The sequence below is a fragment of the Cydia strobilella genome, chromosome Z (assembly GCF_947568885.1).
Source record: "Cydia strobilella chromosome Z, ilCydStro3.1, whole genome shotgun sequence".
Taxonomy (NCBI): domain Eukaryota; kingdom Metazoa; phylum Arthropoda; class Insecta; order Lepidoptera; family Tortricidae; genus Cydia; species Cydia strobilella.
In genome coordinates this window covers 5,549,336-5,565,098 of record NC_086068.1, presented here as the reverse complement: position 1 = coordinate 5,565,098, position 15,763 = coordinate 5,549,336, and the positions used below count along the sequence as shown (strand labels likewise).

General features: G+C 36.4%; 1 protein-coding gene across 1 annotated transcript; it reads right to left on the bottom strand.

Annotated features, from left to right (window-relative positions):
• Positions 1 to 2,438: 2,438 nt before the first annotated feature.
• Positions 2,439 to 13,710, bottom strand: LOC134754688 (melatonin receptor type 1A-like). Its single transcript, XM_063691023.1, has 4 exons — positions 13,521 to 13,710; positions 13,334 to 13,489; positions 5,930 to 6,099; positions 2,439 to 3,143 (listed from the first exon to the last, which is right to left on the bottom strand). The coding sequence occupies exons 1-4, from the start codon at positions 13,708 to 13,710 to the stop codon at positions 2,439 to 2,441; spliced, it is 1,221 nt and encodes a 406-aa protein (XP_063547093.1).
• Positions 13,711 to 15,763: the final 2,053 nt, after the last annotated feature.

Genomic DNA, 15,763 nt, shown 5'->3' with positions numbered 1-15,763 from the left:
TTATTTTTAACTTGATAAAACAAATTTTGGTTAATAATTTTAGTTATCGTAAAATAAGTAATGACTAATATCAAACAAGATAAATAAACCACTTTCAGTAATACACTACAGTACATTGGGCGGGACATGTTGCTAGGCAGCTGGCAGGTGGACTAAAATGTTATTGATTAGTGATTTTTTGCTTATACATATATACGGACATCCATTAAGTATAAAGTACCACTATTTTTAATGTATCGTATTTCTTAAAGCACATTTAGATTTTTTAATAAAAGTAACACCGATAAAGTATTCCTATGTTTGTGAGAAAAGTATAATTCAACTTTTTTTTTTTCATTTTATACGTCTTGCAGCTTTTTGCAGTACCGTATTTAAGTTATGCGTCGCATAGTTTATTTTTTTGCACATGGAGATAAAAGAAGCTTCCGCTTTGTGACTATTATATTTATAACAAGTATTTTATATAACAGGAGTTGGCAAGAATTTTTGTTTAAATAGTATAACATTTAAGAGTGATGGCAGGTGGACTAAAATGTTATTAATTAGTGATTTTTTGCTTATACATATATACGGACATCCATTAAGTATAAAGTACCACTATTTTTAATGTATCGTATTTCTTAAAGCACATTTAGATTTTTTAATAAAAGTAACACCGATAAAGTATTCCTATGTTTGTGAGAAAAGTATAATTCAACATTTTTTTTTTCATTTTATACGTCTTGCAGCTTTTTGCAGTACCGTATTTAAGTTATGCGTCGCATAGTTTATTTTTTAGCACATGGAGATAAAAGAAGCTTCCGCTTTGTGACTATTATATTTATAACAAGTATTTTATATAACAGGAGTTGGCAAGAATTTTTGTTTAAATAGTATAACATTTAATAGTGATGGCAGGTGGACTAAAATGTTATTAATTAGTGATTTTTTGCTTATACATATATACGGACAACCATTAAGTATAAATTACCACTATTATTAATGTATCGTATTTCTTAAAGCACATTTAGATTTTTTAATAAAAGTAACACCGATAAAGTATTCCTATGTTTGTGATAAAACTGTAATTCTTTTGCAGTACCGTATTTAAGTTATGCGTCGCATAGTTTATTTTCTAGCACATGGAGATAAAAGAAGCTTCCGCTTTGTGACTATTATATTTATAACAAGTATTTTATATAACAGGAGTTGGCAAGAATTTTTATATAAATAGTATAACATTTAAGAGTGATGGCAGGTGGACTAAAATGTTATTAATTAGTGATTTTTTGCTTATACATATATACGGACATCCATTAAGTATAAAGTACCACTATTTTTAATGTATTGTATTTCTTAAAGCACATTTAAATTTTTTAATAAAATTAACACCGATACAGTAACTATAGCAAAGTATTCCTGTTTGTGAGAAAAGTGTAATTCAACATTTTTTTTCAGTACCTTGTTTTAATAAATAAACAAGGTACCATTTTATACGTCTTGCAGCCTGCAGTACCGTATTTAAGTTATGCGTCAAACGCATAGTTTATTTTCTAGCACATGGAGCTTCCGCTTTGTGACTATTATATTTATAACAAGTATTTTATATAACAGGAGTTGGCAAGAGATTTTTGTATAAATAGTATAACATTTTAGGGAATATTTGGTTCACATGCAATTCTGGGTTAAATTTACTTCAGCCAAGTCATAACTAACTAATATAGCTTTTAAGTTAATGTAACTAACCATAAATTGACTTATGGGTCTGAAATAAATTTATATTTAATTTAATTTTGATTTATAACACGTCATTCTGCCGAAAAAAACTACGTTTGAACCTTGATGAATAAGTGATGTTTATGAATAAGTGAATAAATAAAATAAGTTTTTTATTTGTCAAATGATGCGTTGAAACTTATTTTAGTCAAACGAATTTTTTTATTTAAAAAATTAACGAATTATTGTATTTAGAACGAATTTTTTTTGTCGTATAAAATAACAACAGAAAAAGGTAACTTGTCGCGTCTTGTGCTAACATAAATTATCTATTAAACATATACAGGTTCAACATTTGAAGCTCTTAAAACCATTAAAGGTTAACATTCCTAAATTGTTAAAGTACATCTTTACAAGTTAAAACAATGGATACCTACCATACCATACCATTCAATTTTTTTTTGTTTTTTTATATGTACATTATTATAAAAAATCCCTTGCTTGCGTTAATGTTTCTCACTTTGTTCTACAATTACCCATTAAATTTAAATGCGAAAAGAAATTGCAACAAAATCAAGCGAGTATAGTAAAGCTCTGATGTAGTGGGTATTCATGGTTAAATTTTAAAGCCTTTTTACGTCAAGCTCAGAGCTCGACACGTGTCAAAACCTATCCAAAGTAGAAAGATGACCACCCTCTCAAGCCGTCGCCGAAATAAGCTTATGCATCCAAGCTTATTTCGGCTACAGTTCTTGGGTCTCCCGGGACGATGACGCTCCTCGCTGAGGGCTGTTGGCGTTCATAGCCTGGTGCATGATGTGCACCCTCACCTCACCTAGAGCCTTGCACTCCAAAGCTCGCCTGTGCCGACTGGCGTAGGACCCGGAAATGCTGCTTTTACAGCAACAATAATAAAATAGGTGTGCAAAAGCACGCCTAAAATATCTGTCCATGGACCCATAGACTAAGCTTGTAGTAACGCTGCGAAATATACCGAGCCATATACTATGATAGTATTTCCAGTCCTCAGCGTCAGGATACAGGTAGACAATGACCAGGGCCGGTATCCAAAATGACAGAAACATGAAATATGCGAAAATGTTGAGATTGTTTGCAGTTGTTTCCATCTCAAATTGTAGGCTGCGTTTGTAATGGTTATGTTTTCGTGCTTTGTTACTAATTCTGCAGGCGTTGTTAGCGAGACAGAAGAAAATAACGAGAAATGGAATAACGTAGAAGATGATAGATGTAGATATCCTGAAGTTTAGGTTGCCCGTGTGGCTGCGTCTGCAGTAGTCGTAGTCCAGGTCCATGTACACTCCGACGGCGGCGGTGAGAAACGCGATAGTAAATAGGGTGACTGTGAAGAGACCGATCCTCATTGAGATTAGGAATTGGTAATCCCGTCGAGCCTTGCAGAGTCTGTAGTACGACTCTATCGCGGACATCTGTGGAAGAAAACACGAGTTATGACGATTCTATATTCTGAAGAAAAACATCTGAGGTCGGTTACATTTTTTAACATTGTATCTTCATGGAATTCAGAATTAAGTGACCAATTATATTTACAGTGACTAAAATTCTAAGGACTAGTCAGGCTACAATATAGTATCGTAAGAAATCTATCTACTGCTTAATAGTACAACCGGATTAAGTCTCACTTCGAAATCCTTCCAAAGATAGGAAATTTGGTATGTATGTTAATTAAAGGTCTCTTTTTCATGTCCACACTATTTAACATTTGGGGACCTCGAGGAATCGCAGCCATCTTGGAAAATGTGTACCATCCTGGAGAAATTTGCGTTTTATTCTAAATATACGTTCTCTATGAAAATATGGTGTAAGGCAACATTAAAGCTTAATAAATTCTACACAAAAAAGTCCTAGATAACTTTGCGGAAAAATACATCTTATTATAGAAAATAATAGCTGAATCCAGATTTAGCCCTTATACCCTTTCAGGGGATATTCTCTTAATATGAAACTTGGAGGAATATGAATTCCACTTTTGTCTATACATTTGTACACGTTCTACCCCAATATCAACATTTTACCCGACTACGACTTAAACAGAAAGTAGGGTTATGGGTTTAAATACTCAAAATCAGTACATTCTGTAGCTCAGGATACAGGACGGATTTTTTAAAATAACATATCGGTAGATTCCTCTTGACCTTCACAACCTGTTTACACCTGTTTTTTTTAAAGAATAATCAATACAGCCGCCTTGAGAGGACGGCGAATAGTAAATCATATTTTTACTTCTTGCGCCTTAACCATTGAGTCGATTTCAATAAAATAGACATCAGTAGATCCATAATTAGTACACAAGTGCTATGCAATACAAATTTACTAAAATAAATGGAGGAAAAATGTTTAGGACTTAAAAATGTGACTGCAAAAACAGATTTTAGGTCTTAAATGGCGTTTAAACAATAGTGACAGTAATGAAATTTGACACCTACAATTTCAGGGATCCCTGTTTGCGTGTCATAAAATTGGAGCTTCGGGGACCACGGGGATCAAACGCCATCTTGAAAACTATGTCTTTTTTGGTTTTAATGTTTTAGCGAAACATAAGCTTATTAAGTTCTCCACAAAAATGGTATAAAACACCATGTACCTAAAACGGAGCTTTCTTCTAGAAATATAGCTCAGAAGTCAAAAGGTTATACTTAATCATCTCCTACTAAAATTATATTTTAAGTCGGGTCAGAAAAAAATACTTCTATATTTTTTAACCAATTTATGGAACATAAAAACATCATCTACCCAACCACGAAAAAAAAATGTGTGGAAACTTGTAAGCTTCCCCTGTAACTTAAGGCTTCATTTATGGGACATGGTGTTGTATAACTTTTTAGTGTGGAATTTAATAAGCTTTCGTTTCGCCATACACAGTATTCACATTAAACCCAGATATTCCGAGAAAAAAAGAAAAACCAAAAAAGACTTATACTTTTCAAAATGGCGTTTGATCCCCGTGGTCCCCGAAGTTCTAATTTTATGACACGCAAACAGGGATCCCTGAAATTGTAGGTGTCAAATTTCATTACTGTCACTATTGTTTAAACCCCATTTAAGACCTAAAATCTGTTTTTATAGTCACATTTTTAAGTTTTACACATTTTTCCTCCATTTATTTTAGTAAATTTGTATTGCATAGCACTCGTGTACCAATTATGGATCTACTGATGTCTATTTTATTCACATTTTATTAAAATCCACTCAATAGTTTAGGCGCTAGAAGTAAAAATATGATTTACTATTCGGCGTCCTCTCAAGGCGGCTGTATTGATTTTTCTTTAATAAAACAGGTGTAAACAGGTTGTGAAGGGCAAGAGGAATCTACCGATATGTCATTTTAAAAAATCTGTCCAGTATCCTGAGTTACAGGATGTACTGATTTTCAGTATTTAAACCCATAACCCTACTTTCTGTTTAAGTCGCAGTCGAGTAAAATGTTGATATTGGAGTAGAACGTGTACAAATGTAGGTATAGACAAAAGTGAAATTCATATTCCTCCAAGTTTCAAATTAAGAGATTATCCCCTGAAAGGGCATAAGCGCTAAATCTGGATTCAGCTATTATTTTCTATAATAAGATGTATTTTTTCCGCAGTTATCTAGGACTTTTTTGTGTAGAATTTATTAAGCTTTAATGTTGCCTTACACCATATTTTCATAGAGAACGTATATTTAGAGTAAAACGCAAATTTCTCCAGGATGGTACACATTTTCCAAGATGGCTGCGATTCCTCGAGGTCCCCAAATGTCTTATAGTGTGGACATGAAAAAGAGACCTTTCATTAACATACATACCAAATTTCATAACTTTGGAAGGATTTCGAGGTGAGACTTAATCCGATCGTACTATAAAGAGCTTACCTACATTTAAATAAGTACATATTTAGTTTCAATTTTTTACGCAGTGTAAAAAAAATGTGTTTAAGATATAATACCTACAGTTAAGGCTTCTATAAACTTTGCAATAATTAGCATGCGATATAAGATAATTGCCGGCTAAGTATGGGAAACGAATTCAATCGATCGATCAATAACCTCAATCTATTACAAATCGCACGCGATTATCGGCGACGTTTGTAGATATCATTAACACGTTCGCTGTCTGCCCCAATCTTAATTGTTAATGTAGGCTTTGTAATAGGCTTGCCGTATGGTAATTGAACAGATTATTCACCGAAACACACCACACACATCCACACATACTCACCATGAAGAAAATACTGTAGCTGTACGTCGCGGCTTCGGTCACGAACTGGAGCGCTGAGCACACCGGAACCGTCTCCCATTCGCCAGACAGCAGTACCACCGTCGACGTCGGAAACACTGTCGCGGATATGATCAGGTCCGACAAGCCTAAGCATGCCATAAACACATATCCTGTCGACAAAAACCCTCGTTAAAACTTACCACGAACAAAATGCAGCAACTGTAGGCCTAGCCGGGCGTGACAGGACGCGGTAATATTCTTGCGATATATATACAGTGTCCTTAGCCATTGGACAAAGCCGAAATATACATATGCATTAGGGTATTTAGAACCAGTATACAAAGTATCATAACAACCGGGTGTAGCGGTTACGAAGAAATTAACAAAATTACGATTTAATACTTTGAAGCAGCCTGTATGTGTTAATAGCTCCTGAGGTATTAAATAGTATGCAACCTTCTTCCACCTTATTGATTATCTTTTTTATTTATGACATTAATAAGATTCTGACTTTTGACAAATGTCATCATTGCAGCAAATTTTCGAACAAATTGTCAAAAACACTGCCAATGATTAATACAGTATGTTTCTTTTAGTGGTCGATTATTGGAAATAACTTGTTTGAAAATTTATTTATTTTTCTTTTGCTCTAATTAAAAAAATATTACGTTAGAGCATTCCTGAGAAGTAACCCTACGTGGGATTTCAGGGTTTGTCCAATGGCTAAGGTCACCCTGTATACACGAATGTCAGGAGGACGACCATGGACGTGAGCATGTCTGAAATGCCCATGGTAGCCATGAAGACATTTCCGGACGGAGAAATGGGTCGCTTAAAACCTAGTTGTTATTAACCTTTTGGACGCCAATGACGGATATATCCGCACCGCAGGTCCAACGCCAAAGACTGATTAATGCGTCACAGACCACAGAGCAACATAGACCTACGCGCATGTGCATAAAGATCAATTTCAGTTTTGACACTTCGGTGACGTGGCGTCCGAGTGGCAGCTTTTGTGTTTGGCACGGCGTCTAAAATGTTAATGATACGCAGACGTTGGGTACACAATATATTTAAATTAAATCATCATAACATTAATAACTATGGATGGTATAGAAAGGATGCCAATCTCTTATGGCAGAATTGTTGCAAAAGTGACCGCTTTCAGCTTTAAATAATAGTTCCTAATCTCTCCGGTGGCGCTTGTTAGGCTCTGGGACATGAGTATAACATGAACCATATAACACAATAAATAATCCGACCAAATTACGTACCTAGGTTGTTTTTGGTAGTATTTCGGTGTATGGTGGCGCCGCCTAATTACTGTTTTTTGATGGACACTTTTCATACATAGAGATTTGGCTCCTTTATATAGTCTCCATGTTAATAACAATACAGCATGGAGACTGTATAAAGGAGCCAAATCTCTATGTATGAAAAGTGTCCATCAAAAAACAGTAATCAGGCGGCGCCACCATACACCGAAATACTACCAAAAACAACCTACGTAATTTGGTCGGGTTATTTGTTGCCTTATATGGTTCATGTTATACTCGTGTCCCAGAGCCTAACTAGCGCCACCGTAAAGATTAGGAACTATTATTTAAAGCTTAACGCGGTCACTTTTACAACAATTCTGCCATAAGAGATTGCGATCCTTTCTATACCATCCATACAATACAGATATTCTTTTTGAAATGTGACATTTGACATAGAACTCTCAAGTTCATAATAACTAACCTGCCAGTATAAATCTATTCATACTCAACAGTTGTAATGTTGCAAGTTATATTGTACGACAACAAAGTTATATAACTACTAACTATTAACTAGTACTTGAAATTTTCGTGTAACAATCTGTTAATTAAGGAAGAGCGGTTTTGCCCAACACAGGCTTTTGCTTACTGAGCAGCACTATCGTCTACTTTATAATCACCTGTTTAAAATATATCATTTTAAATTATCTTTTTATATGTATTTTTTATTATAATTTTCTTATGCTTCGGACTAAGCTAACTCTGCAAGCCATTTGCAATGCGAGTGTGGAAATATATATATATGTATATAATTAATATTGAAATATAGATCGGGGAAATCCTGAAGAAAGGCCAGGCCAAGAGCACCCTAAACCGGCGAGCGTGTATGAGGAATGTTATGAAACTGAAGGAAGCGAAAGAGGTATGTCAGGATCGTAGCAAGTGGGAATCCGTGGTCTCTGCCTACCCCTCCGGGAAATAGGCGTGACTATATGTATGTATGTTTGTATGTATGTTAATATTGAAAATTCTATTAAGAACCAAGGTGCTAATAGTCTTGAGCATTGAGCATTCGCAGTTTTAGACGTATAAACGTTGAATCGTTAATATATAAATTTTCAATCTCGGATCTCGGAACTCGGGCCTCGGACTTCGGATCTCTAATCTTGGATCTCATGTAGACTGTAACTTCAAATGTCGAGATCGGAAATTATGTAAAAATCAGTGAAGACTAATTGTTGTGATAATTAAAATGCCTACACTATCACTCTTTAATTCTTTTCCAAGAAAGAAGAAAACCGTGGATTACAGAGCTGAGCACAGACCACCCCCTATAGACCGAGCTTATTAGGACGACTCGCGGTTACCGCCCGTATAGGTCTTATAAGATAGTAAGATAGCTGAGGTTTCAGGCGTGTCTCACTCCGCGATTTCGTCGCGTCGCTACAAGTACCTGCGGCCGCCCCAATTTTGAGGTTTTTCCATAATAATTGCCGCGCACCGCCACGGAACGCACGCCCGCACGCGCTTGCGCCGCCTTGCGCGTAGCAGGCGCGTTTTGTTAGGGAGTGAATCTTCTGTACCTAGTACTATTATATATTCTGCGGGATCCCGCAAATACCGGGGTCCCGCGGGGTCGAAAATGTGCAATCCCGCAGGTACCGAGATTAAAGATAAGCTGCGGGATTGGAAGCTCTAGCCCCAGGCCCTGTAGTAACTACTAGCCGCCCATTTTTCAGAACCCATCATATACTCTGCCAACTTGCTGCCGTCTTGCCGCCCTAGGCCCGGGCCTACTTGGCCTTAAGGCAAATCGGCCACAGGGCGCTGCATGCTGCATGTTAAAGGTTTAATTTACGGCTTATGACCCTATTATACTTACTTTACTCTTCTATGGATGGTATAGAAAGGATGCCAATCTCTTAAGGCAGAATTGTTGCAAAAGTGATCGCTTTTAGCTTTAAATAATAGTTCCTAATCTCTCCGGTGGCGCTAGTTAGGCTCTGGGACATAAGGCAATAAATAACCCGACCAAATTACGTAGGTTGTTTTTGGTAGTATTTCGGTGTATGGTGGCGCCGCCTAATTACTGTTTTTTGATGGACACTTTTCATACATACATAGAGATTTGGCTCCTTTATATAGTCTCCATGCTTATGACATTGAAATATGATTGACGTGGTTGTTGACTTTTGATTCTTGTTTCTTGTGCTAATAAACTCTGCTAATACCATCTGCTATAACAAAAAAAAACTGCTATACATTTTGTTATATAATATGTGTTTTAATTAACCCATACAATAGGTTATGGTCATCGAAAATAGTTTACCGTTGTTTTAAATATGTCGGAAAGTAACAATTAATAATTTCTCGCACGAAAAATTACGTGGACGTGTAAATTTCGTCGAATGGAGATTTGTTGTGAAAAATGCTTTGATACTCGATAATTTATGGACCTGTCTGTATAAGCGGCTACGATGCGGACGACAAAACAACGTCCGAGGTAAGATATAGACAAAAAATAGAAAAAAAAATAGACCCATACAATACTGCAGGCGAACTACTTATTTGGGTCACACACATTTTGTTGTATGATTAAATTGATGCCTATGCCGGGACAAGTCGACCGATGTCAACTCTAATATCAAATGATATGATATGACAATAAACTTCAATAATTTTTAATTTAAAGGTGTCCCAAAAATAACGCAAGATTTGAATTTAATGGTAAACACATTTTTTTCATTATAATGTTATTTGTTTATAAAATCATAAAATATACTAAATAAGGGGATACCGCCGTTTAGCCAAAATATTTTTCGCCAAATTTCACTTCCCAACAAACTTATGGCATCAGTTTCATTTCCCAAATGAAATTTTAGCAAGTTATTTATTTCGCAACCATTTCATGTCCCAGCCCCATACTTGCGAAATGAAAATGACGTACTAGTTTGGGTTAGGTTAGGTTGGATTATGAAAATTTGCGAAATGAAATTTTGCCAAATGATAATTTGCGTAAAAAAGTTTGGGAAACGATCTTTGGCAATACATTAGTAAACCCTAAATAAGGTTACGTGTGGAATAACACGTCGGGCAAATGGCCTCCACGGCTTTGCTGGCAGTGCAAAGCCGTGGAGCGGAAAATTTTGCATAAATTCGGCTGAATTTGAATTTCACCGAAAGTCAAATCAATATTCCGACTATATTTGGCACTAAGTTTTCGAACTGTGCTCGCCAAAATTTCATTACTTTTGAAATATTGTTCAATAATGAAAACGCGTTGTTCTTTCGTATAACCCGCCATTTTTACAAACCCTAAACATTCAGCTGTCAAATAGGTTTTTTTAGGGTTGCATAGCTATAAAATGCAAAAATGGCGGCAAATAAATTCAAATCTTGCGTTCTTTTTGTGAGCCCCTTTAATATGCTTACCTATTTTGACAAACTTTCATGACAAAAATTGTATCATTTGAATCCAAGGTCGAAATAAATGGCTAAGTATTTTATTTTAAATTGATTAATTAGTTCGCGTCTTTAAGTCAAGAGTCAAGGTTAAGATAATCGAGAGCTATTTTTTACGCATCATTGTTACAGGCGGGATACATTTTTCAGTAGGTATACTTGAGACTAATAAGAATATAGGTATATAAATTATAGGTATGTACCCGATACGTTAACTTACATAGCATTGTTAACAAACGTTTTTCTGAAATGTGTTTGTACCATTTGGTAGTATGTATATCGATGTTATACAACTGCAAACTTCTACAGGAAGACTTATTACCTAGGTATCAAATTTGTCTAGCGCCTAATGTAAATGCATTGATGTATAAGTATAAGTCAATGTGTAAATGTATAGCAAGAGTTTACGCTAGATGATTTATATTACAACGGCGCGCCGTTCAGAAATAATCACTATTTTTTGCAGATATCTTACTAATCCGCAAACTAAATATAAACATTGTTTTATTTTGACAATTATAGTTATTGTTTTGAATTTTTTTATTTTATTTTATTGATAAGATTAATTAATTGCCCCTTTCGAAATAAGTAATTAACGTTTTTTTTAATTCTAAATAAGTGGACCATTTTATTTAAGGTTCCCGCTCCGTGATTGTTAAGCCATTTGGGATCCTAACTAAATTGATTGTTCAATACTTACGCTGTAGATTGTCCAATTTAGCTGGAACCCTAAATGGCGCAACAAACATGGACTACACGGAGCGTGACTGTACACTACACACTACACTGTCTTTCATGGGTTTTTATGTTATTCCTACTCAGAACTACGAGCTCATTTGAAATTAATAGGAGAATAAAAGTGTCCCAGAATTTCCAAAAAAAATTGCCATCCTTCCATTTAAAAAACAAAAGGTAGTGTAGTGCAGTAAACAAGTACAGTGGAATCCATTTATTATGACTCCGCTTATACTGACCAACCGCTTACTATGACGCAATTCTAATTACTAAAGGAAGTTCGGTTTTCATATAAAATTCTTTGTGACATAGTCGGATAATTATATCCGGTTATACTGACACATTCGCGGATTTTCGTGGCCGTCCTCACGTTTTTACCTGCGAGGACGTTTAGTGCGTGCGATGTTTTAGTTTTGGATTCTCAGTGACAAATTGATAATTGTTACAAGGTTATAAAATTCATATCTTTAAGAGGAATTTAAGATTAATTTGGAAAAAAATACAAAAATAAGAAGTATACAATTAAATACAACTATACTTTAGAATCTAAAGCATAGTTGTATTGTATAATTGTTCATCTAAAGTTTAGATGACATCCGCTTAGTATGATGTGTTTGTCATTGTCACTTTCCTTCGATGTCATTATATACGGATTCTACTGTAGTTTTTAAATTTCCGTCCCGGGTCGTGCGTCGGTTCCGCAGACATATTGACATTCAGGAACCTACTGTTTTCAAGTCAGACTTGAAGATCGGAAAATGTGACGCTCTGCAAAATTTAATTAATGCGGCTATTTTAGTACCCCGGTTGGACTGGTGCAATTTGGTTTAACGTTTTAAAAGTGCGAGAACAAGAGAAACATACTAGAAGGCGGTGTCTATAAAATTAAGACAGAAGATAGTACTTTTATGTAATTTTTTAAATATTAAAATCGCCATTACGATAAAAAGAACAGAATTATTATTGTAATATTAATTATTTTATAAAGAAGAAAGAAAGAAAATATATCATTTGCAAACACACATAAACACAAGCAATAAGGTATAAAACTATAAATTGTGTTGTGTCAGCAAAACGGCTCAAGCTCAGCATTGTGGTACAGCACGGAGGCTGCAACGCTTATTTTCAGGTTGCTCCTTGTTGGTGACAGACAACCGACCACATACACATAATACAGGAACCATCATTGCAATCGGCAGTACAATAAAATAAAAAAATCTGAATGACTAGTCAATGTAAAATGTTATTATTTACAGTTGCAATAAGAATACCTAAATGAAGAGGTTGGCAAACAGATAATAAAGGAATTAACACTTAATTAATATTGTTTACTTCAAAAATAATTATTATAACTTACCGATCTTGTTCAGGCTAGGTTCAACGAAGAAGGAAGCTACGAAGAAGCCGTTCATACACACGTCTAGCACGCTGCATAGAAGGGTGAGGAGCAGCTGACCAAGCTTTGGCCACTCAGGGCTGAGTATGACCGGCGAATACACGCGGCTCAGGTTCGCTACTCAGGGTCACTGTTAATGGCAATGTGCTTATAAATTACCGATCTTGTTTAGGCCAGGTTCAACGAAGAAGGAAGCTACGAAGAAGCCGTTCATACACACGTCTAGCACGCTGCATAGAAGGGTGAGGAGCAGCTGACCAAGCTTTGGCCACTCAGGGCTGAGTATGACCGGCGAATACACGCGGCTCAGGTTCGCTACTCAGGGTCACTGTTAATGGCAATGTGCTTATAAATTACCGATCTTGTTTAGGCCAGGTTCAACGAAGAAGGAAGCTACGAAGAAGCCATTCATAGACACGCCTAGCACGCTGCATAGAAGGGTGAGGAGCAGCTGACCAAGCTTTGGCCACTCATGGCTGAGTATGACCGGCGAATACACGCGGCTCAGGTTCGCTACTCAGGGTCACTGTTAATGGCAATGTGCTTATAAATTACCGATCTTGTTCAGGCCAGGTTCAACGAAGAAGGAAGCTACGAAGAAGCCATTCACAGACACGCCTAGCACGCTGCATAGAAGGGTGAAGAGCAGCCAGCCAAGTTTCGGCCACTCATAGCTAAGTATGACCGGCGAATACACGCGGCTCAGGTTCGCTACTCAGGGTCACTGTTCATGGTAACTTACCGATCTTGTTTAGGCCAGGTTCAACGAAGAAGGAAGCTACGTAGAAGCCGTTCATAAACACGCCTGCCACGCTGCATAGAAGGGTGAAGAGCAGCCGGCCAAGTTTCGGCCACTCATGGTTGAGTACGAGCGGCGAATACGTGTTGCTCAGGGCTTTAAACATAGCCAATATCTGGTCGAACGGGAACATGGGATATTTATCTGTAACAATAATAAAAATAAATGTCCACGTTGTTAGTCTAATAGGGGATATTACTGCAATTTTCTGCCACCAGAGTGCAGGACTAGCCTTTTTAGTAAACCATAGAGTAACTTATACATACTGTACCTTTAACAGGTTTTTGACAAGTTTTCAGAGATAATAAAATTGACATTGATGCATCAAGGTGGTTTGCTTACAGAGGACCTACCGGGCAACGCAAATCCAGAAATTCGCTATCTGCCTCTTTATCGCTCGAATATGCAAGAGTGACAGAGATGTTAGATAAAGAAATTTTCTTGTTTCACGATAGACCCTCAGATTGTGGCGCCCTCTACGCAGAGTTTCGCGTAATATTCCCTATTGTTAGTTTAGTTTGATTTGTCTATTTTATTATCGATATTATCATACTGTTACTGTTACATACAGGTGGGATGAAAAGGTGTAGCAGGATAGTCTTTGAAAAATTGCCCCCAGAGATTTTTGTTCAATCTATTACCAGATGATGCCCTGTGAGAAGAAAAAAATTCATACAATTTTTTAACCGTTTACTGCCCTCACGGCATCCATTTAACCCTAAAACGTTTTTATTTATTTTCTCCTAAACTATGTAACTGACGGATTTCAAACTTTTTACAAATATTACTTCAGCCTTAACCCTTCGAATGCCTTGTCCCGTATCTGTCACAGACAAATTGAACTTTAATTCACAATTTCAAGGTTATTAATTCAGTAGCAATTTTTTGACACGGGCGTTCGAGGGGTTAAGGTACTCGTATTGTTAAAAAAATAAGTAAACCTTTTCCTTCTTACAAAAAAAAATTAAATAAATTGTACCACCCTGTATAACAAGTTCGTATATAATAATAAAATAGTAGAAATTAAATAAAATGGATTTTTTTTTCAAGAACGGAAAAGGTTCTAAACCATTTCCTTCTTGAAAAAAAAAAACCAAAAATTAAAAAAAATTGTAACATTCTGTATACTTATAACAAGTTCGGCTAGTGGTACTAACACTATTTTTTTTTAAAATGTGAACCAACATCTTATCTACATAATATTCAAGTTTCATCAACCTAGTAAAGGTGGAGGATACTGCCCAGTAGAGGGTAAAAAATTTGTATGAAATCTTTTCTCCTCACGGGGCATCATCTGGTAATAGTTTTATACAAAAATCTCTGGGGGCAATTTTTCAAAGGCTATCCTGCTACACCCTTTTCCAATATCAGCAATCCCCACCGTGTTGGTTGGTGTCAACTAGCGCTTAAGGGGCCCACTGACTATCAGTCCGCCGGACGATATCGGCTTGTCAGTTAGAACAAAAATTTGACAGTTCCAAACAGCTGACAGGCCGATATCGTCCGGCGGACTGATAGTCAGTGGGCCCCTTTAGGCGGTCGTCACACTGGATGCGATTCGCACATCGCTCCGATGTGCGAGCGGCAGTGTTGGCCGAAACGTTAATGCAATTAATCATTAACCAGTACAAATTGAACCGTAAACTGCAACCGTCCGTTACGGCTTACGGTTCAATTTGTACTGGTAATTGCAATTAACGTTCGGCCAACACTGGCGAGCGGGATCTCGCTATAATATTATCACAGAGAAATAAGTAAGCTTAGAGTGCTCACTCCATATATGGATTTGCTTACTTAATAATAATAGATGGGAGGTGTGGCTACACTTATTAAATTAAATTAAATATCATTTATTTACATGGTAGGTATCTTGAAAAATCGGCCAAGAGCATGTCGGGCCATGCTCAGGGTAAGGTTCCGTAGTTACCATTCTGTCAGAACAGGCCAAACGGGGGCCATATCATGTACATTACAAGATTTACAAGTATAAGAGAGCTTAGTACCTTCGCAGCGCTTTGTACGTCTTTTTACTAAGAAGAGGAGACTTTTTGCAAAAACTCAAAAACGGCTAGACTCATCATGTTTGCTATAGTTTTCGTTGAAAGTATTTTTTGAGCTTTTGTATTAAGAATTTTTCATATTTTTTTTATCATATTAATCAGGTCATATTGACGACCGGTCTGGCC

What these genes read in the sequence shown, in the direction of transcription:
- LOC134754688 (XM_063691023.1), bottom strand. Translation starts at nt 13,710, where the DNA reads ATGTTCCCGTTCGACCAGATATTGGCTATGTTTAAAGCCCTGAGCAAC. An exon ending in ACCTGGCCTAAACAAGATCG is followed by an intron (nt 13,490 to 13,520) that starts GTAAGTTACCAT and finishes GACCCTGAGTAG; the next exon opens with CGAACCTGAGCCGCGTGTAT. An exon ending in GCTACAGTATTTTCTTCATG is followed by an intron (nt 3,144 to 5,929) that starts GTGAGTATGTGT and finishes TTTCTTCCACAG; the next exon opens with ATGTCCGCGATAGAGTCGTA.